Below are 27,142 nucleotides of genomic sequence, written 5' to 3'. Positions count from 1 at the left end.
GTACCTCTGTCTAGATAGGGTAACTTGATATGTGTTTTTCACAATCATTGGAAATCCCATTCCTGTCCCCACTGGAATGAAAAGCTATACCTAGCTTTCTTTGTTATTTTTTATTGCAGACAACAGTGGAGAGTTATTAGAGGGGATACTCTTTGGACTGGACACTGGCCAACTGTTAGAGTGGTGCCCTCCTTCAAGTTCAGGGATTCTGGGCTGCAATGGTGCAGCATGCTAACTTACAGAAACATTACTGGTGCTAGAAACAATTTATTTGATTTTTTTTTTCTTGGAAGATTAGCTCCAAGAGCTACTACTACGACAGTAGCTATCACTATCATGCTTGTCGCGGGAGCACCATCAGCCCAGACACCGCTCCTGCCTGATGAAAAACCTCAAATCCACTCTTCTACAAAGCTCAAAACAAAACAAAAAAAAAAGGATCGGGGGCTCCCCCCTCAGAGGGCTGAGGGCGGCCCCGGGGCCTGGGCCGGGCCGGGGGGAGGCGGCGCCGCTCCCGCCCGTTTCCCAGGGTGCAGCGGGCGCGGCGCTGCCTGGCCACGTCCCCGGGCCACGTCGCTCGGTGCCCGCTGAGCTTGCGCCATCTTCGCTCCCCGGCTCCCGGGCTGCGCCTCCTCCTCCTCCTCCTCCTCCTCGTCTCGCCGCTCCGCCGCCATGAACATCTTCCGCCTCACCGGGGACTTGTCCCACCTGGCGGCCATCATCATCTTGCTGCTCAAGATCTGGAAGAGCCGCTCCTGCGCCGGTGCGTGTGGGGGAGGCAGGCCCCGGAGGGAGGGCGGCGGGACCCGGGCGGCGGCTGAGGGGAGCCCCTCAGGGGCCGCCCGTTGCCTGAGGAGGGGACGGCCGGCGGTAAAACAGGCGGGGGTGGTGTCCTGGGGGGGGTCGCGCCTGCCTGAGGCGCCCCCTCAAGGCCCCCCGGTGGAGGCCGCGCGGGTGCTGAGGGGCGATCTCTCCCTTCAGCGCCCCCCCTCGGTCCCCCGCACCCGGCAGCGGGGAGCACCCCCGGGCGGGCGCCCGCATCCCCGGCCGGGGGGCACCGTGGCGGCTGTCCTTCCTCCGCGGCCTCAACGGCCGCCTTTTCTTCGTGCATTAACCCCCGGCAGCGCCGCCTCGGCCGGTCCCGGCGGGCAGCCCCGTGTCCCCGCCGCTGCCGAATGAATGGGGCCGGAGGGGGGGGGGGGCGCCGGGCCCGGGGCTCGCACGCCCGTCGCTGGCAGCGCCGCTCTACAGGCGACGTGGTGATGGGAGCGGCTGGCTCGCAGGCTGCAGCTCCTGAACTTTCCCTCCATCTTTCCCTTCTTCCCTCCCTTCCCTTCCCCCTGAGCTGCTCAGCGCTCCCGGCGGGCTGGCCCCGCTCCCTTCTCCCCTTTGTTTCCCTCTGCTCCCACCCCCGGTACGAGCCCGTTCGCCCTCCGGGCCGTGCCGCCGCCTTCTGCAGCCTTGGTGCTGCCGGCTGGAAGGGAGCGAGGCTGGGCCGGGGCCGGCAGCCTTCGTCGGCCTGCTCTGACGTGGCACCGCGGAAGGTGGGGCGGGGAGGCCCCGGGGCTCGGCCGCCCTCCGGGCTCGGGGCCGGGAGAAGCCCCGCGGCCACCGAGCAGTGCCCCGGCCTCCGGCAGGGCTGGGGAGGGCCGTCCTCGGCCTCCCTTCCCTGCCCTGTGCCCTCTGTCTGCTCGCCGGGGTTGCTGCGGCCTCGGGGGGAGCCGCAGGCAGGTCCCTGCACCGCTGCACAGCTCCAGCCAGCACGCAGCCAGGAGCTTGCTTCTGAAGGGGCATTTCTGCACCGTGTGTGGGTTAGGTGGATCAGGCTGGCAGGCCTGGAAGTGCTACTGGTGCTGCTAGGAAGAGTGATTATGCCTCAGATCGGTTGGCCGTGTGTTGACGTGGAGTAACGTGCACGTACGCTCTGGAGCAGATGCATCTGTGAAGTATTTGGTTAACAACATGAGGAATTAGTTTAGGCTGCAACCTGAAAGAACTGAGAATGGGGAAATTAAATCTCATTCAATTTACAGGTAAGAGGAAGTACCGATTCTCTATGTTTTCAGGTCAGGTTGCTTTTTGCAAATCACTTGGTAGCGCAAAAGAAAAACTCTAGTAAATGAAGAACTTTGGTTTAGAACAGTCGTTTCTTTATGTGTGAAGGTGTCAAGTAAATGACTTCCCAGTTTACATATAGTGATTGCGCGGAACTGTCATTTCTGAGGCCAGGGAACCCAAGAGCTCTTTCCTAAATGAACGTTCCTGGCTCGGGCTCTGGTGGATCAGGCTTTCTGTCTAGGTCTGTCAGGAGAGGATCTGGCCCCCAACTCTTCTCTGGGGTTCTCTCCTCCTCCGTCATACTTGAGAAACGCTGTCAAGGCTACAAACGACTAAAGAGTTAACGAGCTGAAAAATAATCATATCTTACTGTCTGAAGAAGGACAACGAGAAGTTTCGGTGGAAGATTAAAATTCTAATAGCATTTTATCCAGGAGATTCGTAAGTGACCTTTGTACACGAGGTTATTTACACAGCGTAGTACAGCATAACCTAGTCCCATCTTTCTGTTTAAAAAGTGATCTGTTGTTTTCCTTGGGTCAGTTATGACTGAGGATCTCTGTTATTAGGATTTTACTTGTAGGGAAGAAGAATCATAGCAGTCATTTTTGGTACTGCGTTCTGCAACAGAGAGAAGTAAAGGGGCCTGTATCACCCTCAGCTCTTCCCGTCACCAAATCAGCCAGCATCCTCCAACACAAGTGTGCCTGCATGCACTCGTTCAATTGAAAAGCCTGCTTCGTTCATTTTCCTCAGCAAAAGGCTGAAATACTTTTTGAGTGGGATTGTTTCATGGTGTCTTCTATTTCTGCCTATGCCTTTAGGAGTAAGTCCAGATTCATTGTACCTCCAGTATTCGTGTCAGAGGCCTAATGAGTTGGCTAGGAGAACAGTGCCCCAGAGGAGCATGGGGTTCTGTTTTGGGGGGCTCCTTCCTGTAGTGGTTTGTTGTTGTCGGTTGCAGTTTCTGAGGATAAAAGTTTCATAAATACAAATTCACATAACATACGTTTATAAAGTTCACAACGATAACCCCTAACTAGTTGCCGGTAACTGTTCAGCAGCTGCTCGATGCTGTTATTAAAGGGCTTCATGCGATTCCTTTACATTGCATGGTCAGCAGAGCAGGTTATAAATTAAATAAATGTATGCCCCATGGTTGTTGGTGACTAAGGAAACCGAGCAAACCAGCAGCTGGTTTAACTGTGCGCTTCTGAAGCAGTAGAAGCTTAGAAAATAAATAGAGGCTTCTAAATGATTGCTAAACTGCAGGCTGTGATCCATGAAGAGCTGGCAAACCACATGGTGCCGACTCCTCTCATCTAGTTGCATCTGTGTGTGTCTGAGGCCTTTGTTCCAGGAGGAGCTAGGAGGCCTGTAAAAGCAGCTGGAGCTGAGCGGGAGGCAGCCCGTGTACCTCTGCTGCGAGCTTCTGCTTTCTGAAAAGATGTGTTAGTCCCTGTTCCCTTTCCTAAGAAGCAAGTCCTCTAATTGAAGAAAACTGATGAGGCCAGGATAATCTGCGTTATGAAACAGTCTGCGTTTTCAGTGTTTGACGAGCTTAATCTATTTCTTTTTTTCCTAATTTAGTCAATATGCTAAAAAGATAACAAGGGGAAGCAAATCAAGTCATGATTTCATTGCTGGCAGGGCAACAATTTTTTGCATGAGTGGTTATTTGAGTTTCCACATTTAGAATTTGAAAAAATGTTCGCCACTCCAAATAACAGCTCAGAAATAATTACCAGGAGCTGTGGAGAATGCTGCAGGTAACTCTGTTATTGACTCTCCTGTCATGATTAGGAAATTCATGAGACTTGAAGAATCCTCTGCTTTCAAACATTGTCATGTTCAGACTGTATTTTCTAATCCATTCCAAGTCAAATTAGATTGTTTGCGCTGTGAATTACAACCTGAAAATTGATTTGCTTTTCTCAGTGTCATTTGTCAAGTGTTAAAGGTGACCTGCAGTTGTGAGGCTGTCAAATTATATGCTGAATATTGTCTTCTTTTTTTTTTAAAAAAAAAAAAAGGCATAGGTAGTGAGTGTGTAACACTTTTGCTAGGTAATGTAGCTGTCTCACCCACTATGGACCAGACTGTATACTGTGTTGAAGACTTTAGAAAGTGCATTGACATTGGCTGTTGCCAATTTCTGTGTTTTCTCAGAAAACACTGCTTTAGGTAGGTTTGGAATTTCATTTCTCTTTTTGAAGGAACACTTTGCCTTTTAGTTAATAAATTTGAGTTTAGAGTTAGGTTGATTTTTTTAATGTCAGCATTTCATTAGCAGAACCAGAGAAGTTGTGGTTCTGTGACTGATGTGGACTTCATGCTAAACAAACTATTTTTTATTAAATTCTACAAAAAGTCTGTGAGGTTTCCAAGACTGTGTACAGACTGGCTTTCTGCAGATCTCACAGCTGTGATGTGCAGCTCGCACTCAGGTAAGTGGTGCACAGACTCCATAGCCAGGCTGCCTGAACGCCTCTGCTGTGCAGTCTGTCACACCACCGAAATCACAACAGCAACTGTGGTTGATGAGAAAGTATTCCAGTTTCAGCGCCGCTTGTCTGTTTCAGCCTCCTTGTCTGTGAAAATCAGCAGAGCTTCGGAAGAATCTCATCCTCTTGCTTTTAGCCAAGCAGAAGTTGAAGGAGCTTTTCCATGCGTGAGGATGAAACACAAATGAGAGGTTTGACTCCTGAAAATTTGAGCCCAGAGCTTTGGAAGATGAAGAAATAAAAGTGTGTATGTTTAGCTGAAGAGCTAAGTAATGTGTGAGGGAGGAGGAGCAGAATGACAGCGACGTGGTTGCTCTGTCCCAGATGTCAGCCACGAGCTCTGGGCAGCGCTGTGCAGGGGTACTGACACCTTTCCTAATGTGAACCAAGATGTGAACCAAGTCCTTGCAGCAGAGTTTGTGCCGGTGTCCTCCCTGCAGTTCTGCTAGGGAATAGATCTTAGCTTTCTCCCAGTTTGCCTGGCTCCTCGCAGGCCTTTGGTTTAAACTTTGAACCTTGCCTAGTCTAGCCAACTTAACTTGAAAATTAGTTTAGCCTTGGCTTTAAGATGTATTTCAGGAACTTGAACTTTTGACTATAATAAACCATTGATCAATAATTCATGTATTTAATATGCTTTTCTTCTTGCTGTTTGCAATTCTTTACTAAAAGAACATAGCACACGAAGTAGCCGAGCATCATTACGCGCAGTGGCGTGATGCTGCACTGGATCCACGTGGCTTTCTGTGTCTGCAGGCTCAGACTGCAAGGCAGGGCTGGAGCTGGGTCTGAGGAGTGTCAAGTGTACTTTTCTGTTAACTTTGGAAAGCTGTGTCTTTGTTTAGTTTTTTAAATGGGGCTTTTGCCTTGCAGTTTTACAGTCTGCATAACAAAGTTTTGAGGCGCTCACCCTTTGCTGTACTATGCTTGGTAATTGACAGTTGGGCTGTTCTGTAGCTACCGCCTTAGGTTTACCTGAATGGCCAACATCTCAGGTACAAATGTTGCAAACAAAAACCTTCAAATTGTTATAATTTCAGCCGTTCCTGTGCTTCATCTGTGAATGTAAAGTCCCTTCGTTTGGGGCAGTGCGGTGTTTCCTAAGCCTAAATAGAAAAGGAGTTCAATAACCATAGCACACAGCCTGCCTTCTAATTGGTTTATGGTACTGTTAATGAAAGCTGTTGTCAGAGTGCTGGTGTAAAGGGACGAGGGTTTTCAGCCTTGCATTGTAACCCTTTTCTAGCGAATAATTTCCCATCTTGTTTTCTGAACAATGTTTGCATGCTTAGCTAAACAAATTAAGCTATTTTCCCACTGGATGACTGAAAACAAGAATAATTGTAATAACAGGATAAAGGCTTGGTGGTTTTGTGCCCCTGCTGTAACACTGCCACATCAGTGTTACAGCGTGATGCTTCACTTGAATCTTCAGAAGCTTTTAGTGACTGTGCAAAGCTTTAATGCAGCGTTTCACCAGTGGATGCTGTAGTTAGTGGTATATCTGCCTTCAGAAACTCTGGTGGCCGAAGAACAAAGGTTTTGATGTCTGAGCTTTGACCTAAAGTTGAAAGTTACTTTGAAGATTCTATGTAGATGTCTGTTACTTTAGCTCACTACTCTGTTTTCGTAAATAGTATCATGTAGTAACATCTCTTTTTGACTGATAGAATTATTTTTCACCATTTGTTCCATAAGTTTTGTAATTCAATTTACTTGAGTCTTAAAATCAATTAATTCCTTTAAAATCATGTAATTGGTGCTAGCACATTTTCTGATTATCTCTGGATCTGTAGTAACTATTGCCCTTACACCTTTCCAGGTATTCATCTAAAGGTAGTGCATGACAACACCGACACTTGAAAGCTAATGCAGCCTTAATAATGATAATGCAGAACAGATAGCTCACAGGTGGTATTTTTGGAGATTATACTAACTACTGTGAGTGACTTCTAAGTAGTGCTTGCGCCTTTTCCAGCACAGCAATGTGTAGGTAGTGTACGTTCACACTGCTGAGATACAGCTATCTAATTTACTGTTCTGATTGTACAGTGTACTTCTGTAAGCCTAGTTTTTGTCCTCATTTTGTAATCAACTTGCACAGAAGTAAGGGGTTTATTCTTCCTCAGCCTTGGCATCAAGTGTTTTAAAGAACATCATCGCTTTTTGAATAATTAATTATTTCCTTTATTGCTTTAGGTATTTCTGGGAAAAGCCAGCTTCTGTTTGCACTGGTCTTCACTACCCGTTATCTGGACCTCTTCACTTCATTCATTTCATTGTATAACACATCTATGAAGGTAGAGTATACTGAAGAGTTAGAAAAGCTAGTGTTGTTGCATGCAGAGTGCATAATTTCATTAATCAAGGCCTCTTTAATTGGCCCACTGCACAGTTAGTGCAGAACAAATTCTGGAAGGGCTTTGGATAAAGAACATGGAAAATGGACTTAAAACCTTACTCTTTCTACACTCTACGTGCAATTATCTAAAAACCGTTTGTAATGGGTACTGTGACACGTAGAACAAATGCCAGTTTGGTTATTGGAAATAAAAGCCTGTGGCAAAAAATGTTTCACATAAATTGTATTTCTCATTTGGGAGAGTAGAGCTTAAGAAAAATGGCTTTTTGCACGCTACAAGGTAAATTGGCATTCAAAGTATTCTGTAGCCAGAATTGCAGCTAATGTCTTGTCCGAGGCTGACCAGAAGTTTGCAGGAGAGTGCTTTAGGAGCATAGCTTCCATCTGATTATACCCCTTTTGTTTGTCCACTGAATGTTAGTGAGCTCAAATTTGTTTTTGTTAGTTCTGTTTGTTTGTGCTGTTTATGATGATGAGTACAAGAAAATAAAGCATCAGACTAAAGGAGTGCAGCTTGTTTGGCATTTGTGGCACTGGAGCAGGCACCTTCTTAATCCAGTGCCTTTATTCTTGGGTTTCTTAATGCCTTTCAATTTTAGCTCAGACAAGAACATAACTTTGCCAAGAGGGAAGACTAGGCATTCAGTAACATGAAAAGTACTGAAGAATTAAGAGAATAATACTGTAAAATAAAATTTTAGATCTTAAACCTGCTCAGGCTGCTGTCTTCTAACAAGTCAAATATGGGTATGATTGTGTTTTAACATCAACATTCTAGATGAAGAGCTGTGGATTAAGTACAACTTCCTTGAAACACAAGCTGTTTTTCATAGGGGATTTCTAAGACTATTGAAAGCTAGTGTTGGATGCCCTAAAGGAGCAGCTAGTTCTTTGTTTAATGGTCATGATTCAGAGTCATGGCCAAGTGTCTTCTACATCCCTTGTACCCAGAAAATGAATGAATGTGGGAAATCACACATGATACTCACTTGCATACTGAACTAACTTATCTTTCCAGCAATGGGAGAGTGGTCCTCCATTCAGATCCAGTACTAACATGTAAAATGAAAGCCTGTGGTTATAGGCTTATATATAACAACAGTTACAGTTTCAAAGATTCCTACTTAAACACACTTTGTTAGATCTAACAGGCTTTTCAGCCCGTTGTTGTAGTGCCAAGACAAAGCTGCTTGAGTGCCCTTAGCACAGCTTCTTCTCTGTGCGTATATTCAGAATTATGTAACATTACAAAGTTGTGGTAGGGAACAGGAGATGCTATACAAATAAGCTGACCCAGAGCATTGCTAGATAAGTTTTCTAGTCAGAGGAAGGTGCTGTAATCAGTGGCAAAAAAAAAAAAGCTGTTAGTTTCTACAGAGTTAGGATTTACTTCATTTTTTAAAAAAGACATATAAATTAAACTGTAGGTGCCAAATTGAGATGTATTCGTCTGGCAGCAATCATCAGATATTTAAGAAAATATTTATTTCTCCTGTGTTCCAGGAGTGTGTGTGTGTATATATATAAATATGCAAATTGGCACTAACTACCTTTCTTACTGATCTGTAGACTTGAATTTTGTGATTTTTAGCATTATGCATCTTACAGTTGATTTTTGCATAGCACCTGTATCTGAGTATTGGATGCATTTCTTTTATTTTGGTATCTTTGAAAATGAAAATAAAAACTTTTTGATTGCCCCAAATACACTAATTCTCATGAAGAAACTTCCAGTAAGGAGTTGGGGTTCGTTCACATCCCTTAGTGCCTTCTGTGACCGTACCAATTATGATTAGCTTACAGCTGCAGTAGGTATTCCTTAAATCTAATATCTTGTCACATGGCCCTTTATCTATGGCTAGTCAGGGTGCTAGTGTAATAAGTCTTTGGATTCTGAGCTCCCTAACATTTTATTTGTAGTATTTTGTATTTGTGAGCACTGCTTTTAGTGATGAACAGAATCTGCAAACAGCGGTTTTTGTTTTAAATTTGTTACTTCTCAGTTGTGAAGAACCTATATTTAATGTAATAAATTGTTTGGATTATTTAATCTTCCTGATGAAACTGAGGCAGATGCTAAATTAATTGTCCAGTCTAGTCTATGGTACCATGTCTTCTTCAGTACACTGTGAGCTGTGTCCTGATGGTGGCACATTGACCTTCAGAAACTCATGTATTCTCTCGATGACTCTGTTATTCATCTGTAAAATACAGCTATTTACCCATTCCCCAGGGAACAGGTATGAAGTCTACTGTGTCGTAACAGTAAGAAGTAGTAAGGTTAGAGATGAACTGAAATTAAAACTGAACTCAGGTTCAATGCTTCTGGCAGTCTTCTAGCTTTAAGTTTTATGGTCTGTAGGTTGGTGGAAGACACTGGCCACTCTTCTGATTTAAGAGATGTTTAAAGGTCTGAATCAAATCAGCTAATTTGTTAGACATTAAATGGGACGGGTCTGCGTGGGGCTTGTTCAATAGATTTTTAATTGTCACGTGAGCCACACTGCCCCCAGGCTTTTTGAATTCAAAAAGACCTCTCCCATAATTATCACATGTACATTTTTAATTCAAATGTTTTGGGCTCTGCAGTTGCAGAAGTAGTCTTCCACCTCCAGTCTGTTCTGTACTTCTGTCTACGCAGGGAAGAGTCTCTAAAGAAACTTTTGACAACCACTTCAGCCAGAGGCAAGGTGACATTTGAAAACCTCATTGGGTCATTGGTTTTGAATTATTACTCTGCTGAGAAAAGCTAAATGCCACCGGGTAGCATGAATTTGCAGAGGCATGTAAACAAACAACGTATACAAACAACTAAAAAAGGCAGAGCTTACTCCTTTTAGTGTCTGGGAATATCTTTGTTCAGTGAGTTTGGTGTAATCCTGCAGCCTCTGTGGGTTGTTTTTTTTTTTTTTCTTTATTACTCTTTAGCTTATCTACATTGCTTGCTCGTATGCCACCGTGTACCTGATCTACATGAAATTTAAGGCCACCTATGATGGAAACCATGATACATTCAGGGTGGAGTTTCTGATAGTTCCTGTCGGCGGCCTCTCGTTTCTTGTCAATCATGACTTCTCTCCTCTGGAGGTGAGTTGGTTATGGCAGGAGGCTACACCCTTTTCCTCTAAAATATGTAGTACATGAAGGTAAACATTCTTTAGCTTAATGTGGAATGTTTAGAAAGACGCCTGTGCTTAGTAGGTTCGGGCTAATCCTGTTTCTGTAATGCATCTTTATGTTATAGATGCCTCTGCAAATTGAAGGCACTTCAGGAGCCTAGCATTATTAATTAACATTGAGTGTTCTGTTAAGCGGAAGGCTGTTTTCTTTCCCAGTGCACTCTGATTGTCACATTAATTCAAAAGAAACCCTCCTTTTGTTATGTTTGCTAAAGAAATAACCCCAGAATGCAACTTGTGAGTAGTTGGTGCCACCTGCTGAAAGCAAAAGAAATTATACTTGTTAAATGTAGCTGTGTTTGCCTATCAGAACAAAATGTGTGTAAATGTAATCAGAGTTCAAACAGGTACATCTTTACACTAAATAAAGGTAACTTTAGATGCTTATATTAAGTGGGCAGGCCTTTTCTTATATTCATTGGAGTTACGTGATGTAATTAGTAAAATAATTTTAATTGCCATATTTTGAAATTTTGTTTTAAACTTTGTTCTGTTAACTTGTTCTTTAAACCAACTGATTGAAAAAGTTGGAAAAACATGAAAGAAAAAGGACTTCATCTTCTGTGCAGCTTTTCAAAGCATCAGCTCTATACGCTGTGTTTCATGGCATTGTGTATCCTGAGCTGACAGATGCATGCCAAGTTTCCTCATGAGTAAACTTGTATTGGCAAGCTCACCAGACAGCTGATTTGGAGAGAGTTGTCTGTGAAAAGTTGTTTCCTTGTGCCATCCCAGGGCTGACTTAGCTTTTCCTGTACCAACACATAGTTTGCCAAAATACTGGATCTGTTGCTGTGTGAAGATCTGTTGCTGAGTGAAAAGTCAAGGCAATTCAAATGCTTTCTCTGCTTCTGTTATCAGTAAGACAGCTGAATAATCTCTGTTGTTTCTTTTCAGATATTGTGGACTTTCTCCATCTATCTTGAATCAGTTGCTATTCTCCCTCAGCTTTTTATGATCAGCAAAACTGGGGAAGCAGAGACCATCACTACTCACTATCTTTTCTTCTTGGGTCTGTACCGTGCCTTGTACTTAGTCAACTGGATTTGGCGCTACTATTTTGAGGGATTTTTTGACCTCATAGCTGTTGTTGCTGGTGTGGTCCAGACCGTTCTGTACTGTGACTTCTTCTATTTGTATGTTACAAAAGGTGAGTATTGGAATAACTCGCAGCTTCAGGTAGTAGAATGTAGCAATTAACAGATTCATAAGGATCTACTGTATAGACATTATGAAGTTGTTAATTCTGTGTGCAAGTTATCACTGTAATCTCCTCGATAGTTTTAATCAAGTACACTTTCTGCTAGTTTGGGGCGTTTCTGAGGACTGTTTTGAGTACAGGTAAAATTGTGAATGTATAAATGATCTGATACACTTAATTGGCAATTTTGAAAATAAGTATGGCTAAATACACGTTGCAGTTTTCTTCTGTCAACAAGCATGATTCTCATGTTTTTACTATCAAACTACTTTTAGTTTAGGTTCTACACTTAGAGACAACTTTCTCTGTTCTAAATACTTGAGGAGTCCAAAGGATTTTGGTTGTTTATGAATACACTAAGCATAGAAGCCGTTGTTCCTGCTGGATCTATTAGTAATTCAGCTCTTACTGGTATTCCAGCATCCGTCATATAACCACAAAACTATGCGAATGTGGCTGTGTTAGGCAAAACTCTAAGAAACCACAGTCACAGGCTAATAAGTCGGATGAGGCTGAAAAGTAAGAATACCAGGGTGTCACAAGAGGGCAGAGCTGGAATTGTTACTTCACTGTAGTTTTACTGGTCTGTATTCAATAGAGAGGGGAGTTGGGGAGAGCTGATGGCAGTGCATCCCTTTTGTAACAAAGTGACTCTACAACAGGTTTTAGTCCCTTTGAAGTTTTGACAGTTGTGTGCTTCGTATTGCTAACTGTTTTCTTTCCTATTTTTCCTTGCAGTACTCAAGGGAAAGAAGCTCAGTTTGCCAGCGTAAGTGCCAAAAAAAACATCACCAGCATCTGTCCTTTTGGATGCTTGGACAGAACAATCCTTATCACAAGCAAAGGTGAAGATGCTTGAGACAGAAAGTCAGAAACACAGCTCTATATAGTGCAGGTAGTCATCAGCGGCTCTGTAAGAACGGAGGAAAAACAACCAGCAGATTTCTGTTTGATGCATCTTGCCTTTATCTTTTTTATTACTATGTATAAAGATTTTTTACATAAAGAAACTTATACTGTATTAATAAATTCAGTGTATGGTTTCAATTGGAATAGTTCCAAAAGTGAGATTTTTGTGAGATTGTTTATGACCAGGAAAAAGTGCAAACTTTTTTTTTTTAATTTTCAAGAATTTCTTTGAAATGACTGATTTTTTTTTTCTTTTTTTTTTCAGTGCACAAATATGTGCATCCTTGATGGATGGTAGTCATCTGTTCTTTCCCTTTGATTCAATTTTCATTCCACTATATTTATTTTTTCCAAAAGGTGAATATATGTCAACTTAAATCTGAAACCACCAATGTTTGATGTGATGTGCTGGTGCCCAGTCTTTGTGCCATCTGCTGACGTGGAGTTCCTTATTTAAAATGTATGTTGGTGCCAGAAGGGGAACAGTCACGTTCTGTAGTTGTCCCCCTTCTAAAACAGGCTGATGGCAAGAGGACAGTCAGGAAATCTCTTGTGGCCACAAGAATGTGCCCTTTCCTGTTCTGCCATGATGTTTGGGAAGGTAATCCCAACAATGACAGCACTTGGCAGTGCAGGTTGTGAAGGGTGGGAGTTGTGGTTCTGTTGCTTAGTGGCAAATGTTTGTAACTGTATTCTTTGTTCTGGAAAAGAAGGTTAATTATCTTGGATGTACAGCCCTGCTACACCATTGCAGCCATAGAAATGGGAGACTTGTAAGTTGTTGATTACAGTAATCTGTAGGTGATCATTTTAAACAATGTCTACATTTTCCTTTTAATGAATGCTTTATAAGCAACATCCATGTTCAGCTTCAAGTGGTTTTTGATGTCACTTTTGGACAATTACTTTTTTTTTTTTATAGACTTTCCAAAATCAGCAGCACCAGTTACCATTCTTTATCCTTTAAATGATTCCCTTTTTTTACTGAGCTGTTGCATGATTTATCCTGTGTTACCATCCTCAATAAACACTTTATGAAATGGTGAAAGCGTTTCTTTTATTACTCCTGGATTAAAATTTTCCTTTAGTCTGAGACTGGAAGAAAAGTTGTGGTAAGAACAAGCTGTTTGATGTCATTGTTTGCTTTATTGATACAAACTTTTCTTCAAGGATTTGCGAGGTGTTGTCACGGAATGGAGCAGTGGTGACTTGGTTCTGGTTGTTCTGTACGAGCTCCACCTTCAGCCTGGTGTGACAGGGTTTAAAATGGAGGAATTTGGGGTAACGTGATGAGCGGGGCTCGGAGATGAAGGTTTGGTTCTTTTATGGTTTTGCTCAGGAAACCTTTAGGAAATTGTTTGGCTTCTCTTAGTTTACCACGACTGTTCCCCTGGTTAGAGGTGTTACCGTTCCTAACCCTCCAGGCGCTTAGATTCCTCGGCTGCTCAGCCTGGCTGGAACCCAGCCGCGGCCACACGGGGGGAGCGGGGCGGGGCGGAGCAGGGGGGGGAGGTGGGCAGCGGGCCCCGCGCACGCGCATCGGTCCCGGCGTCTTTAGCGCACGCGCGCGGGCAGAGCGCAGCGCCCCCTCGCCAGCTGCGCGCCGAGGGCGGGAAGGGCGCGTGCGCCGCGTGCTGCGTGGTGACGCCGCGGGCCGGGAACGCACCGCCTCGGCGGGGCGGGCGCTGCCTGAGGGGAGCGGGGCCGGGCCGAGGGGGCCGGGCCGTGCGGCGGGATGCCGGGGCTGGTGGTGTTCGGGAGGCGCTGGGCCATCGGCAGCGACGACTTCGTCCTCCCGGGGGCCTTCGAGCTGTCCCTCCGCGTGCTGTGGTGAGACGCCAGCACCGGCCCCCCGGTGCCCCGCGGGCTGCGGCCTGCGGGCGGTGCGCGGGGAGCGCGTTCGGGTGAGCGCCGGGTCTGTGCGCCCCGGGCCGGCCCCGCTCGGCGGTGCCCGGTCACGGCGCCGTGCTGAAGGGGCCGTGCTGCTGCCCGAGGTGTAGAGCGGCCGTACCGCCGTGCGGGTCGGCTCCTGGCGGGGTCCGCGCCGTGCAGCCCGACTTTCGGTAATTGTTGCCGCGTGTTCTTCGTTAGCTCCCACAGATCCCCGTACAACAACTCCCTTCCGTTACTCAGTGCTGTCACTGGGATGAAAACTTCGTGGCGCTCGCTTTTCCCTTCCAGCTACAACTTTCCTTATCTTACCTTCCCGTAGGTGGATCGGAATCCTCGTGCTTTACGCCGTTCATAAAGGGCAGTTCAACTGTCCCGGGGGAGGATTACTGCACAGCTACCTGCTCGTCCTCCTCGTCCTTCTCGCTGCTATAATATGTGCGTTATCCGCTCTTGTGTACATCAGTATGCAAGGTAAAGAGTTAATAACAATGTCTTGTACATATCTAGTAAAATTTGAATATGTATGCGTTCTTTTCTTCTAGCATTGAGATTTTAGGAAAAAAAACATACAAAAAAGTTTAAGTACTTTAATGGTAGTCAAACTTAAGTAACTGTCAGCATTAATATATATGTTAATATAATGCTAGCAAATATATATATTTGTTAATAGTATTTATTCTGTTAGTCAGAAATCTAAAATAATTAATGGGCACAATAATTTGGTATGGCTAACGATGATACGTTCATTGCCACCAGGGCATTTTAAAAATCTCTTCTACATTCACCGTTAGCACATGACCTGGAACCGTGGAACCGTAGAATGGTTGGGTTGGAAGGGGCCTTAAAGCCTATCCAGTTCCACCCCCTGCCACCCAGCAGACCATGTTGCCCAAATCCCATCCAGCCTGGCCTCGAACACCTCCAGGGATGGGGCATCCGCAGCCTCTCTGGGCAGCCTGTGCTAGTGCCTCACCACCCTCTGAGTGAAGAATTTCCTCCCAACCTTGTATCTAAATCTCCCTTATTTTAGTTTAAAACTATCCCTACTTGTCCTGTCACTGTCTGCCTGTGTAAACAGTTGTTCTCCATCTTTTTTATAAGCCCTCTTTAAGTTTTGAAAAGCTGCAGTAATGTCAGCCCAGAGCCTTCTCCTCTTCAGGCTGAACACCCCCAGCTCCCTCAGCCTGCCATCACAGGAGAGGTGCTCCAGCCCCTTTATCATCCTCACGACCCTTCTTTGGACCCGCTCTCACAGGTCCACATCGTTCCTGTGCTGGGGGACCCAGAGCTGGATGGAACACTGCTCAGTGTCTCTGACAGGAGTTTGTGGGAATTTATCCCAATCCATTCCTTACCTGAAGTATGATGTAAACTTTGCCTTGCGTAGGCATATTTAGTCACATCTTGCAGAAGTTCATTAGCTGCAATGGATTGCTTGTGGAAAAAATACATAGGAAAGTGATCCCTATAAGTGTTGTAATAAAATTAACCCAGCAAATAACGTTAAGTAGAACAGGAGGTAAAGCTTGAAGTGCATGGCTAAACAGAACTTCTAAAACTAGTTGACGTAGCTAAACAGAACTTCTAAACTAGTGCAACTTCTAGTCATTTGTAGAAATGCTTCATTTTGGATTTTAAAAAAATGCTAGAGAAGTACTTTTTTCTTGGTGAGGCACCTCGTTACAAAGTAATGCCACAAAGATTAATCTGAAATCTGCGTGTGGTCTCTGGAATGATAGAGGAGACCTCTCAATTTCTAATATATTGGTTCTCACAACACACTCTAATTAGAAGAGTATTTAAATTATTCAAGTGGAAAGTTTTCTTTTCTCAGCTTCACTGATCGCTTTCCATTAGTTTGAAATAATTCGTAGTTTCAATTAGGTTTCTTACTTTCTGTACAGCTCAGAAAGTTATTTATGTAGGATTTTATGTACTTAAGATGCATTCGTAAGCTGTTCTTGTTCTAAATTCTCCCCCTTTTTTTCAGGAACAATTTCTAATCCAGGCCCAAGAAAATCACTTCCCAAGCTACTTTATACTCGCCTACTTCTCTATTTGCCTGAATTCATCTGGGCTATTGTAGGAGCTGTGTGGGTGTCAGACAGCAGCTTGCAATGCGAGAAGACTGTGATAAATGCCATCCTGGGGACAGTTATTGCAAGGTAAAGGTGCCCTCCACTCTGCCACCCACAAATTAAGTTTGACAGTTCACGTGAAACAGAAAATAGTGCTTCTACTTGTTTTGTATGTGTTCGGTGAACGCTTTACTGGTAGATGAGGGCTTTGATATTTCTTATGAATTATTTTGGTTTCTTCACATTTTCTTTGTGAATGGAGAGAAGCTTTTTAGTCTAGACAAGCAGACTGAGTTCATGCCTTTCCTTAAATAAACAGGCTTGAGTTTCCTGCCTTGCAAGAGTGCATTCAAGGGTGAAAGAAAGGAGGTGACGATCAGAAAGGGTAAGAAGGATAGATGGGAATGTAGAAAACCAGATAAAGGTGAAGAGAGGAGCGACTAGATCGCTTAACTGGTAGTGAAAAATGAAGCCTTTGTGTACCAGGGTTTAAATTTCCAAAGCGAGAAGGGCTGTGATTCTGAGTTTGGTGCCCTGGTGAAATGAGCCACCAGCCTTGTCCTTACACCTAGTGGACTGAAAGCTCAACAACAACACGTGCACCCTTCTGACATTAACAGATTGTGTTTGTGTGGTATTTCATACCTAACTTTGTTTTCTGTCTTTCAAGACCTATAGTTCTATTTTCTTGCATATGTGTCAGAAATACCTGGTTTCATGGCCCTTTCATCCTGCTTCCTCCTGTTTTGCAGCTGGGTTATCATCATCTTTACCATCATTGGAGTGCTAATCGTCTTTGATCCACTTGGAGGAAAAAAGACGTTTTACCTCACTGATGGTGTGAATCGGAACTTGGAAAGCAGCCAGTCAGGGCAATTGCTATTTAATGTGAAGAACACTGCCACCAGAGTCTGGGAAAAACGAATCAGGTTAATGTGTTGTTGTATTGTGCAAGATGATGACCATCGAGTGGCTTTTACAAGTATCGCAGAGCTTTTCCGCAACTACTTTTCAGTAAGATGGAAAGCTTTTTTAGTGTTCTTTCTTGACTAACTCTGAATTTACAGATGTTGCTACGTGTACCTGGTCTCTGCCTGAAATCAGGTTTTGAATATGCTAATTGCAAATTTAAAGGTGATTCTCACGCAGTGGATACAACTCTGATTTGTCTCTCCTATCACAAGTGTAAGGGCTGTGAGAAAACAGTATTTTCTCCTTAGGTATCTAGTCAGGAGAACAAGAGTGATTTTCTTTTCCTCAGTATGTGAAGATCCAGGCGTTTTGCCTCCTGACTGCCAGTAAGGAGTCATAACCATGGCAAAAAGTCAGCCTACTTTCTGACTATTTAAACAAAAGAGCCCCGCAGTATGTTACGGCAGTCTTCCTGGTCTGAATGACTTCTGAGCAAACACGAGGCTAGGCTGTGCACATGCAGGAAGTTGCTTTTTGGAAACAGAGAATGTAGAATCTGCAAGACTATGCAGACATAGTATTTTAGCTCAAATTTATGTCACCTACTGCTCAACCGTGATTGAGTGTGGACTCTGAGCTGTGTTCATGATTTCAAGACGAGTAGTTCTTGTTTATTAAGCGGTACTAGTGCAGGCTGATTTACAGCTACAGCACACCCAGTGGTTTGTAGGGCAAAGGGTGTGAGTCTTATGGAGAGATTACTGTGCCAGGTAATTGAATAAAAGCCCTTCAGTCCTCTCCCATGTAAAATCCTTCTTTCTTGTTCTCAGTATTCAATGAGTAGGAATAGCTGTATAGAGAAACGAGCTTTTTGTGTAGTGGCATAGAATGGTCAGTAACATCTGGATCATTATTTGTTATCTGGCTGAGCAAGCCCTCTGTAGGTTATGTTGTTAAATTATAAAAGTCGTGTGTAAAGTCATCATCAGTCTTACTGAAGAAAACATTCATTTTGTACTAAAGGTAGGGAGAGGATAGTTAGTTTTTATATAAACTGAAGAGAATAGAATGCCTCGTGCTTTTTCTTATGAAATTGTTTTGACAGATTGAGGTATGGGATGGTTTTAAGCATTCTTTCATTTCTTTGAACAGGACACTGATCTGGTGCCAAGTGACATAGCAGCTGGTCTGATTCTACTCCATCAAGAGCAAGATAAAATGGAAAGTTGTCCAAAAGAGCCTGAAGAAGTCCTCTGTCATTCTCCATCATCTCTTGTGGTAAGATAGGATTGTTGTAGTGCCTGGTACACCTTTTTTTTTTTTTTTTGACAAAATTAAACACTACTATAAAAATTCACAATTCAACTTGTTAATAAACACAGTGAAAACATCATGATGAATTTGCAGTCAAAACATTTGTCTGCTTTTTGCATAAATACAACTTAAAAATGAGTGATTAGAAATTGATTATGAATCCAGACTGACACAGCTTTTGAAGACGCTAAGGGTAGGAGTTTTCAAAGGTACCTAATATATGTTCCTGCGATATTTATCTTGAAAAGGGGTATAAGTTGTCTTGGCTCTTTAAAAATTCCAGCTCTTGACGTGTATTCACTTACACTAATAGCGCTTCTGTTCCACAGAATGTATGAACGGAGGGAATTAAGTACAAAAAAGAATCGTTTAAGGTCATTGTTGAAGAGACGTGAGAGAAGAGGAACAGAGAGAAAATTGTTTGGTAGTCTTTTAGTATTGTGGTCTGTCTAAATTCTGTCTGATACAAATGGTCAGAGCAGATAAGAAGGAAACCCAGCATTCTTTAAATGTGTGGACATGATGGGTTACAGTTTGCTAAGTGATTTTTGCTATGGTAAAACATCTTTGTAAATTATTTTATCTTCTTTTAGTCTACGTTACACTGAAGTGTATAATTCTACTTCAACCAAAGCATTCCTATCAAGTTACTTTTGAAACCAGGCAAAGTGGAGTCATGCTTAAAACATCCGTTCCAGAGAGACCTGCTATAGGCTCTTCAGCCATTCCTTTGAGCTTATCAGTATTGAGCTTATCGGTGTATAAGTATTGGAAGAAAAATAATTCAATGAGAGAGAGATTTTCAAGATTCTTTAGCTCTATAGCTGTGTAAATAAACATAGAATAGCCACTCATATTCCAGGAAAATAATCTATGTTCCTTTTAGACCCTGCGGTATTCCTTTTGGAAAGTATTTCATCATGCCTTAATTTTCAGTAGTCTGTGTTGAGGTTTTATTCTGGGGTTACCTAACACACCCTTCTTTCTCTCCCTTCTCCTTCTTCTTTCCCCATGTCCTTGCAGACTGATGGTTTGGACATTGAGCTGGAGAATGCTGCTCACTATATGCTGTTTGCTGCAGCTGCTTATGGCTGGCCCTACTACATATACACCAACCCATTTACTGCACTCTGTAAGCTCAATGGTGACTGGTAGGTTGGATCACGAACACGTAACATTCCGTAAAAGCATATAGCTTTCTTTTATTTAACTAGTGTTAGCAGAAACAAAATAGTTTCAATAGCAGGTTCTTTGTTTCATTAAATTATATCACTCATGGGAGTAGATGAGCTTGACTGGTAGAGTTATCCTTCATAAATTCAATAGGAAAAAAAAATTCAACATCTCTCCGCCCTCAGAACCAGATTAGCTTTTGTTTCTTAAGAATAGTTTGTGATGGAGATAAAATTAATTTAGCAAAATGACAATGGAATTGGAGCTGATTGGAATTAAACCAAAGAAGTATTAGAGTTAAACCATGTTTTAAAATGAGGCTTTATAGAGCTGTCTGTTGGGTAAGTATGTGTAGAAATAAATGTATCAGCAGTTTTCCCAATCCGAAAAGGAATTAGGGAAAGTTCCTGTACCTCTAGCTTCCATTTTATTCCCTCTGACCCCTTTACTCAGAAAATCTTTTACAGTCAGTGTTGAAGTATGCATAATACTATGTAGGATTACCGCATAGTTAATTGACCACTGAGGTTTATGACTGCAACCATGGTTTTATTAATTAGTAACATGAAATTGTTTAATCTTCTGAGATATAAATCCCTTGGGAAAAAAATCATGCAATACAATGGATAAAACATCAGAGAAGCCTGCTGCAGAGAATTTGTTTGAAATTTCCTTTTTGCTTGTTTCGATTTTCTATCATTGGCCCCTAGTCTTAAGAATTCTATTCTTACTGCCTTGTTTGCTCTGCTGGTAGTCCTGTAACAATGGTGCGTTTGCCAGTCCTTTAGCTGAAAATGTATGGCATGCTGCTCAGGCAAAACCAGGTTTGTGGGCAGAGGTAATATCTTGTACAGACTAATAGTAGTATTGGGGAAAAAAAAAAAAAAAAGAGAGAGCTTTTGATTGCTGGCAGAAATCATTCTGCAAATGTAATGAATTTGATTCCTGAAAGGAAACCTAAAAAAATTGACCGTGAAAGTTTTTCTCTTCTGTGTTTGTTAGTTGCGGAAGTAGACCAACAGATTCTGATATAACGGGCAGTGATCGTCATAACTTTCACTTTGGATCCATCCTAAAAATAACAGGACTGCAGTACAGAGACTTCATTCATATCAGTTTTCATAACAAGGTAAACAATCTGGACAGGCATTCACCAAAAAAAGGTTAATGATTAAATCAGTGAAAGCAGGGGGTGAAGTTTCTAGTTTGCCTTCAACATTTATAAAGCACAAGATGCAAAACCAAATTAAAACAGGCCCTGAAACATGTTCTTCAGTTCTTTTTTTTTCTGTCTAAGGGAACAGTCACAAAACCATTGACATAAATCTGTCTCAGTATTGCAATAAAGGCACTTAATAATTTGATAACAAAACAATTCATCTTCTTTCCATAATATAATAAAGAGTTCAATAAGGGAGCTTTCAGAAGGTGAGAACAAATGCTTACTTTTATAAAAAAAAAAAAAAAAAAAAGTTGGTATGTTTACTGAATACAGTTTTTCCCTCCAGATCTATGAGATTCCATTTTTTGTTGCTTTGGATCACAAAAAAGAAGCTATTGTGGTTGCTGTGAGAGGAACCTTGTCTTTTGAGGTATCATCCATCTGATATGTGTAATTGGCTTTATAGAACTGGGTGAACTCTTAGGATCTAGAGGAAATTGTTTTACAGTGGCACATTTAAAAACAACCCACTCACATGTATGGGTCTTCCAGGCTTAAGGTGTAAACGCTCCTGTCCTTGGGTGGGTGATTTTCCCTGTGCCTCTGGAAAGGAGTGTGGAGGGAGGACAGTGGTCATTCTTTTTTACCGTGAGTGAGGGTGCATTCGCAACATGTGTTTACAGCTTGGAAATAGTTGCTGAAATCATAATCGTGATTGCTGTATATGATTGCCTGGGTGTTGTTTTGGTGTCAGTTGTGTTTGGCTGCTTACAAACTGGGAAGTCGACGTGGTGATTGTTCCCATGAGAACGTTAAGCGGTACAGTGTGACCCGTGAGCCATGAAGCCCTGCAGAGAGGTCTGACAAAAGCTGCTTTGTTTCCAGGACATTCTCACTGATCTGTCAGCAGACTGTGAAGACTTGACACTGGAGGATGTTCTGGAGAACGGCTTTGTACATAAGGTATGTGCAGTCTGTGGCTGTTTAGAATTTATCTCTGCAGTAAAAAAATGAAATACTTGGGATCCTGTAGTTAAACTCGAAGAGCGTTCTCCTAATGAGATGGATTGCACAAATTATTTCAGTGGCTTGCTTGTTGCATCAAATGCTGTCTGTGGCACTGCAAGGTAGAACCTGTAATCCTGTTGACCAACCTCATGCCCTTACTAAGTATTCTGAAAGCTTTTTAGCCATTCTGCCCAAGACCACTTAGTTATAGTTCGCTGTCAGGAGTGTGTTAAAAGAGAAGGTTGGTTTTGCAAACAGAAAGTTGTTTTAGTATAGCGTTGCTTTTAAAGTACACATGTATCACACTTCAGATTAAATATTACCCGTCTAACTTTAAATGCTGTCTTGCAGGGAATAACTCAAGCTGCAAATTACATCTATCAAAAGCTAATAAATGATGGAATTTTAAACCAAGCTTTCACAATTGCTCCAGTAAGTTGCCCTCCAAATGACTTGGTTTGCCAGAGAAGTTACACCAAGCTTTTTCTGTATCTATGTTTCAGTCTTCTTTTTCTGTCTGTAGGAGTACAAACTTGTGATAGTTGGTCACAGTTTGGGTGGTGGAACAGCTTCTATATTGGCAATCATGCTAAGGAACTCTTTCCCAACATTAAAATGTTACGCCTTTTCTCCTCCAGGAGGACTTTTAAGGTAAGTGCGAGACTTCTGTTATTTGGTTCTGCATCTAAGTTGTCAAGAACTTCAAGATAGTTGACAGATATGTTAGATGATGACTATGAGCTTGTCTGTATTAAGTTTTTCTGTACATTCTCCAATAGAATTGTATTTGCTCCATTCTTAGTTACAGTTGAGTTCTTGGGGGAATGTATAAATGTTTCAGGAATAAAATGCTCTCATGGTGTTATAATCAGCACCGAAATTCCTCTGTATGCGAGTGGGTCTGAAGGCCTACTGAAGAACTGACTGCAAATGCTGCTGACCTTGCTACATACTGGTTTTATTATTGAATGACAGTGACCACAATAAAACTAAATTGTGCACATCTCTTCAGTGTATCTAAAGCGTGTCTTTTCTTTTAGCAAAACACTTGCAGATTACACTAAGCACTTCATTGTTTCAGTCATTCTTGGAAAGGACCTTGTTGCAAGGTGAGATGGAAGTATTTTTAAATTGTTCTTTCAGAGATAAGTTAGATTACATAAAATAGGAGGCTTTACTTTGTTCTGTATGTGTTTGAACAGATTAAGCATGCCCAACATGGAGGATTTAAAGAGGAGAATAGTGAGAATTGTGGCAAACTGCAACAGACCTAAGGTAACTAAAAACAGTTCATGGTTAAAAGTCAGTGGAATTGTCAGCTGTGTTAAGCCCCTGCTTTAATGAAGTGGCAGGTGGTGTGTGTATTTTTGTTTTAATGGTGGGAATTCAATTGTGCCTTGAAACAAATTGCCTTTTTAATTCAGTGACATTTGTGATAGTCTCTTATCCTAGAAGGCTGTCTTGTTAGACGTCAAGGTTCAAGACCTGAAAGATAATAGTGTACAACATCCAAGACCTGAAATGATCAGTTTGCTAGTTTTGCTGTTAAAGGAAACTAATTAAAAAATAATTTTAAAAAAAGAAATTTTTCCCTTCAGAATTAATTTGGAAGGCAAATATTTCTCCGTTATGGTGTTAATTGCTTACCTCTTTACTGTTGGTTAGAAACACAGTTTTGAAAGTGCTGGAACAGTGTTGTCAGGCGAAATGACACTGAAGTTATGGAGGAGAGGTTTAAGGATTTAAAACAGCCATTTCTGTATATGCGAAGCTAAACATGCTGTGTCCGCCAGATTTCCTTGTAGTCCCAGGATTAAAAGTAATGCACTATTTGGATGACATCACGAATATAGAATAAGTTAACGGACAGTTAGAAAATAAAGGTGCAAGAAGACTTAAATCTGCACAGTAGAATCCACACAGAATAATCCCCCTGGTAAAGATTGTAATGTTTTATACAGCGTTACTGTTGTCTTGGGCTGGGTACTGGTGGAATCCATATTACTGTGGGGAAAATTCAGTAAGGAGATTTTACCGAACAAGAAAGTTTGGGGAGCGTGTGCATGCAGTCATTTTTAATCTTTAATTGTAGTTTCAGATCATGTGCATGCAAGCACACTAGTAGAATAAGTTATTCAAAGAGACACCAAGCCTCAGTTCAGCTGTTTTTCTTTCTGAATTCAGTACCAGATTTTGTTGCGTGGGTGTTGGTACGAAGTGTTTGGAGGAGATCCAGATAACTTCCCAACGGAGCTGGATGGTAGAAACCAAGATGCCCTGACCCAGCCTCTTCTAGCTGAGGAGAGTTTAATGGTTCATCGGTCCCCTTCGTACAATGCCCTTGATTGTGAATCACACTTACATTCACCGCCACAGTATCCTCATCTGTATCTTCCAGGGAAGATTATCCATATTGTAGAAGAATCCAGCTCTAAGAGGTAAGTGGAATAATGGGATTCATTACATTCATTATTAAATATTAATTATCTATTTTTATATATATTAATATATGTTCATTCAATAATGGTATTTGTTATTATATGTTCATTACATTTATTCATATATGTATATGTTCATTTGTGTATATGTTCATTAATATTCACTGTGCTGTCTTCCTAAAATCTACTTTAAGCTGTTTCTCGCTTTCAAAGTACATTTCCAGTTCAGCTTCTCATCTGCATCTCCAACAACTGTGTTTGGTTATTACATGTTAGCCAGCTTTTGTGGTGGTTTTGTTTCCTTGTTCTGCACCTCCCTGCTTATTACTGCTTCTTCTATCCCCATTCATTCTGAAGCAGGAATAAGAGCATCTGTAAAGCACAAGACCATCTTACAGAGCACTAAAAAAAAATCTCTAACTTACAGTTCTCTAACTTCGCAAAAGAGGGAAGAGAAGGGATGGGGAAATTTTTTTTCCTCCCATTCAGTAGATTAATAAGTATTTTATTTAAGTTTCATATAACCTTTAACGCCTAAAGATTTTAATACTGGCTTTATAAGTTAGATACTTCAACATCTGAGACCTGGCAGATTTTCTTGATGGCTGCTGTTCTGCTTTACTTTAGTGAGTTCACTTTTTTTCTCCTTCGTTTACTCCACAGCACAGCAGTTAATCATGTTTTTTGTTTTTTTCTCAACTAGACTAGCACATGAGAGCCCCATCATGTACTGTTCTGTAAAATAAAATCCTAAGTAGATAGTATAGGCAGCATTAAATCTGGTGTCTGGCCTCTTACTGATTCCACTGTGTGCCCCAAATTCGCTGTTACCTCTATGAATGTGTTGCTTAACCCCTCCTCACTCTTTGATCAGTGTTCTTTTCTTTGTGAGCAGGATTATTTGTTTGCACCTTAACAGGGATTGTGCCTTAATGGTGAAAGAAACTTGCTTGGCTTAGCTCTGTCCTCAGGGCTAGTCAATAGCAGTATTTCCATCTGTTTCCCAAGGGCCAGCCCTGTTGCTCTTTGGAAGCCTGCCTTCCTGCAGTGAGGAGGGTCTCGTTGCTCCCTAAGCCATCTCCAGGTTGTTCAGAGCTTCAGGAAACCTCTTCCCGGCTTGGCATCATCACCCGTGACAGTCCAGTCTTTGTGTGTTTTAGGTTGTGCTCTTCAGATATTAAATACACGGCAAGCTGGTCAAACGAAACAGTCTTCAGCAGCATTTTAATAAGTCCCAAGATGATAACAGACCACATGCCAGATGTTGTGCTCAACGCGCTGAACAGTTTGTCTCAGGAACACGGATCTTGTATTTCTTGTCAGACACGGGAACTTAACACCAATGTCATATAACCATAGCTGGAAAGAGGTATGCTTTTGGTTTTTAAATGCAGGTTTCAAGTATTCACGATATATTCCACTTTCATATAGCAGTGGATTGCAGTACTTTTCTCTTACTGTGTATAATAAACCAGAGGTCTCAGTGGCCTTGTCTCTGCAGTGATCTCAAGCAGTGTTGATGGTTGAAGCGCGTATTTCGCTCTTATGCTGAAGCTTGCGCTTTTCCAAACGTGGACCAGTAGGACAAGGCCTAGCCCAGCTGCTGTGAACTGTCACAAGAGAGCTGCACGATCAACTGACTGCTGGACTGACGTGAAGGCACGAGGCCAGCTCGGCCTGCTCCACAGAGCAGCGCCCTGTCAGACCTTAAAAAAAAAAAAAATCCAGTTCTGCTTCGGAGCTGGTGCGCTGTGGTGTCCCGTTACCTGCCCCAGCAAAGCCTGGAGTTTGTGATAGAGCAGGTGCTGTAACACAGCGCTGCAGCGTGAGCTGGCAGGAGGCAGGTAAGTAAGGGACTACTTGTAACCAAGCAGTAAGGTGGGTGGTGAAGGCATACTGCCTCTTTTAATTTCGTTTTGGTTTTGTTTTTTTTGAACTCAAGCAGTTCTGGTTGCACTACTTTTCTTATAGATTGTGGTAATCCCTCGTGGTGGTGGGGTTGTGTTTAAGTGCTGCTTGGACATGTGCAATATTCTTTGATCTACCTGGTTTTTGTATTTGTTGATCCACAGAACTACTATTATTAGTTTGTTTGAAACTAAACTAATACTATAATTACTTAACGAGGAAAAAAAAATTGTTCTTGCTCTGTGTTCATCATGTTATGCTCTAGCTCTGACTAATGGAAAGATCAATTTGTAATTCTGCCAAAAATTTAAAATATATATATATATATATATATATATTTGTATGGTAGAACTGATTTTAAAAAAAAAAAAGCTTCCTTGTTTCTAGTGTGTACTACTTGAACAATTTTTTTAAGACATTTCTTTCTTATTAAAAGTCATCGCTAGAAATAAGTAACCATATGACATGGTTGAGAATGGCTATGTGCTTGCTGTGATGCTTAATGCAGAGAAAAAATAAAATACATGCTAAAAACTTGTTTCTTATGTTCAGGTATTCTGGGTATAAGCCCCAAACTAATGGTTTCTAGCTGGTTATACAGCTCGATGCCCTTCACTCAGGTAAGTCACCAGCAGTAGTGCAGGTCCAGCACCTTGACCACTGCACAGATGGGCAGCCTGCTGCCTGCTGCAGCTTCACCCCTCCCCTCCCCTGGTGCACGATGAGCTCCAGGTGAGGGGGGCTGGAGTACTGACACATGCAGCACTACTCGATTTACAGCTAAAAGGCTAAACAAAGTTGCTTCCACCAGAGCCATCACTTTCAAAGCCTGTAAGATTTAGAAGAAAGTAAGTAATCATCACTTTTATTTGCATACAATAAGCTGAATGATGTATGTATGTGCTACATGCATTTTTTTCTGGTTGTCAGAATCTTTAAAACATGGGAGCTAGTGACAACACTGATGCTGCACAGCCTCTGAAGAGCTGTTGTGAAGACCTGCATTTAATTCTCATACGCAGCATTGAGAGGCCATGGTTAGC

The 27,142-nt window shown here is 42.2% G+C and overlaps 2 protein-coding genes across 6 annotated transcripts; both read left to right on the top strand.

The window, feature by feature from the left end:
* Positions 1-494: 494 nt before the first annotated feature.
* On the top strand, positions 495-13,261 carry KDELR2 (KDEL endoplasmic reticulum protein retention receptor 2). Its single transcript, XM_035548775.1, has 5 exons — positions 495-763; positions 6,762-6,862; positions 9,853-10,011; positions 11,001-11,253; positions 12,043-13,261. The coding sequence occupies exons 1-5, from the start codon at positions 673-675 to the stop codon at positions 12,075-12,077; spliced, it is 639 nt and encodes a 212-aa protein (XP_035404668.1). The 5' UTR covers positions 495-672; the 3' UTR covers positions 12,078-13,261.
* Positions 13,262-13,859: 598 nt separating this feature from the next.
* DAGLB (diacylglycerol lipase beta) lies at positions 13,860-27,142 on the top strand. 5 transcript variants are annotated; one of them, XR_007708890.1, is made up of 16 exons: positions 13,860-14,043; positions 14,426-14,577; positions 16,097-16,271; positions 16,937-17,198; positions 18,249-18,374; positions 19,434-19,561; positions 20,586-20,712; positions 21,092-21,175; positions 21,631-21,708; positions 22,105-22,185; positions 22,277-22,404; positions 22,794-22,862; positions 22,956-23,028; positions 23,938-24,191; positions 25,352-26,719; positions 26,880-27,142. XR_007708890.1 is itself a non-coding variant. In XM_035549242.2 (16 exons), exons 1-15 carry the CDS (start codon positions 13,949-13,951, stop codon positions 25,542-25,544), a joined length of 2,025 nt encoding a protein of 674 aa, XP_035405135.1. In that variant the 5' UTR covers positions 13,860-13,948; the 3' UTR covers positions 25,545-25,560; positions 25,693-27,142. The 5 variants fall into 5 exon arrangements, 3 of the variants coding, with proteins under 3 accessions (XP_035405135.1, XP_050569879.1, XP_035405136.1); XR_007708891.1 differs by having other exon boundaries at positions 25,352-26,947; positions 27,030-27,142; XM_035549242.2 differs by having other exon boundaries at positions 25,352-25,560; positions 25,693-27,142.

The sequence above is a fragment of the Cygnus atratus genome, chromosome 15 (genome assembly GCF_013377495.2).
Source record: "Cygnus atratus isolate AKBS03 ecotype Queensland, Australia chromosome 15, CAtr_DNAZoo_HiC_assembly, whole genome shotgun sequence".
Classification (NCBI taxonomy): Eukaryota; Metazoa; Chordata; class Aves; order Anseriformes; family Anatidae; genus Cygnus; species Cygnus atratus.
Note: the sequence above shows the minus strand (reverse complement) of the source record. Positions and strands in the feature narration are given on the sequence as shown.

What these genes read in the sequence shown, in the direction of transcription:
- KDELR2 (XM_035548775.1), top strand. Translation starts at nt 673, where the DNA reads ATGAACATCTTCCGCCTCACCGGGGACTTGTCCCACCTGGCGGCCATC. An exon ending in TGTATAACACATCTATGAAG is followed by an intron (nt 6,863 to 9,852) that starts GTAGAGTATACT and finishes ATTACTCTTTAG; the next exon opens with CTTATCTACATTGCTTGCTC. An exon ending in CTATTTGTATGTTACAAAAG is followed by an intron (nt 11,254 to 12,042) that starts GTGAGTATTGGA and finishes TTTTCCTTGCAG; the next exon opens with TACTCAAGGGAAAGAAGCTC.
- DAGLB (XM_035549242.2), top strand. Translation starts at nt 13,949, where the DNA reads ATGCCGGGGCTGGTGGTGTTCGGGAGGCGCTGGGCCATCGGCAGCGAC. An exon ending in ATATCAGTTTTCATAACAAG is followed by an intron (nt 20,713 to 21,091) that starts GTAAACAATCTG and finishes TTTTCCCTCCAG; the next exon opens with ATCTATGAGATTCCATTTTT. An exon ending in AGAACGGCTTTGTACATAAG is followed by an intron (nt 21,709 to 22,104) that starts GTATGTGCAGTC and finishes GCTGTCTTGCAG; the next exon opens with GGAATAACTCAAGCTGCAAA.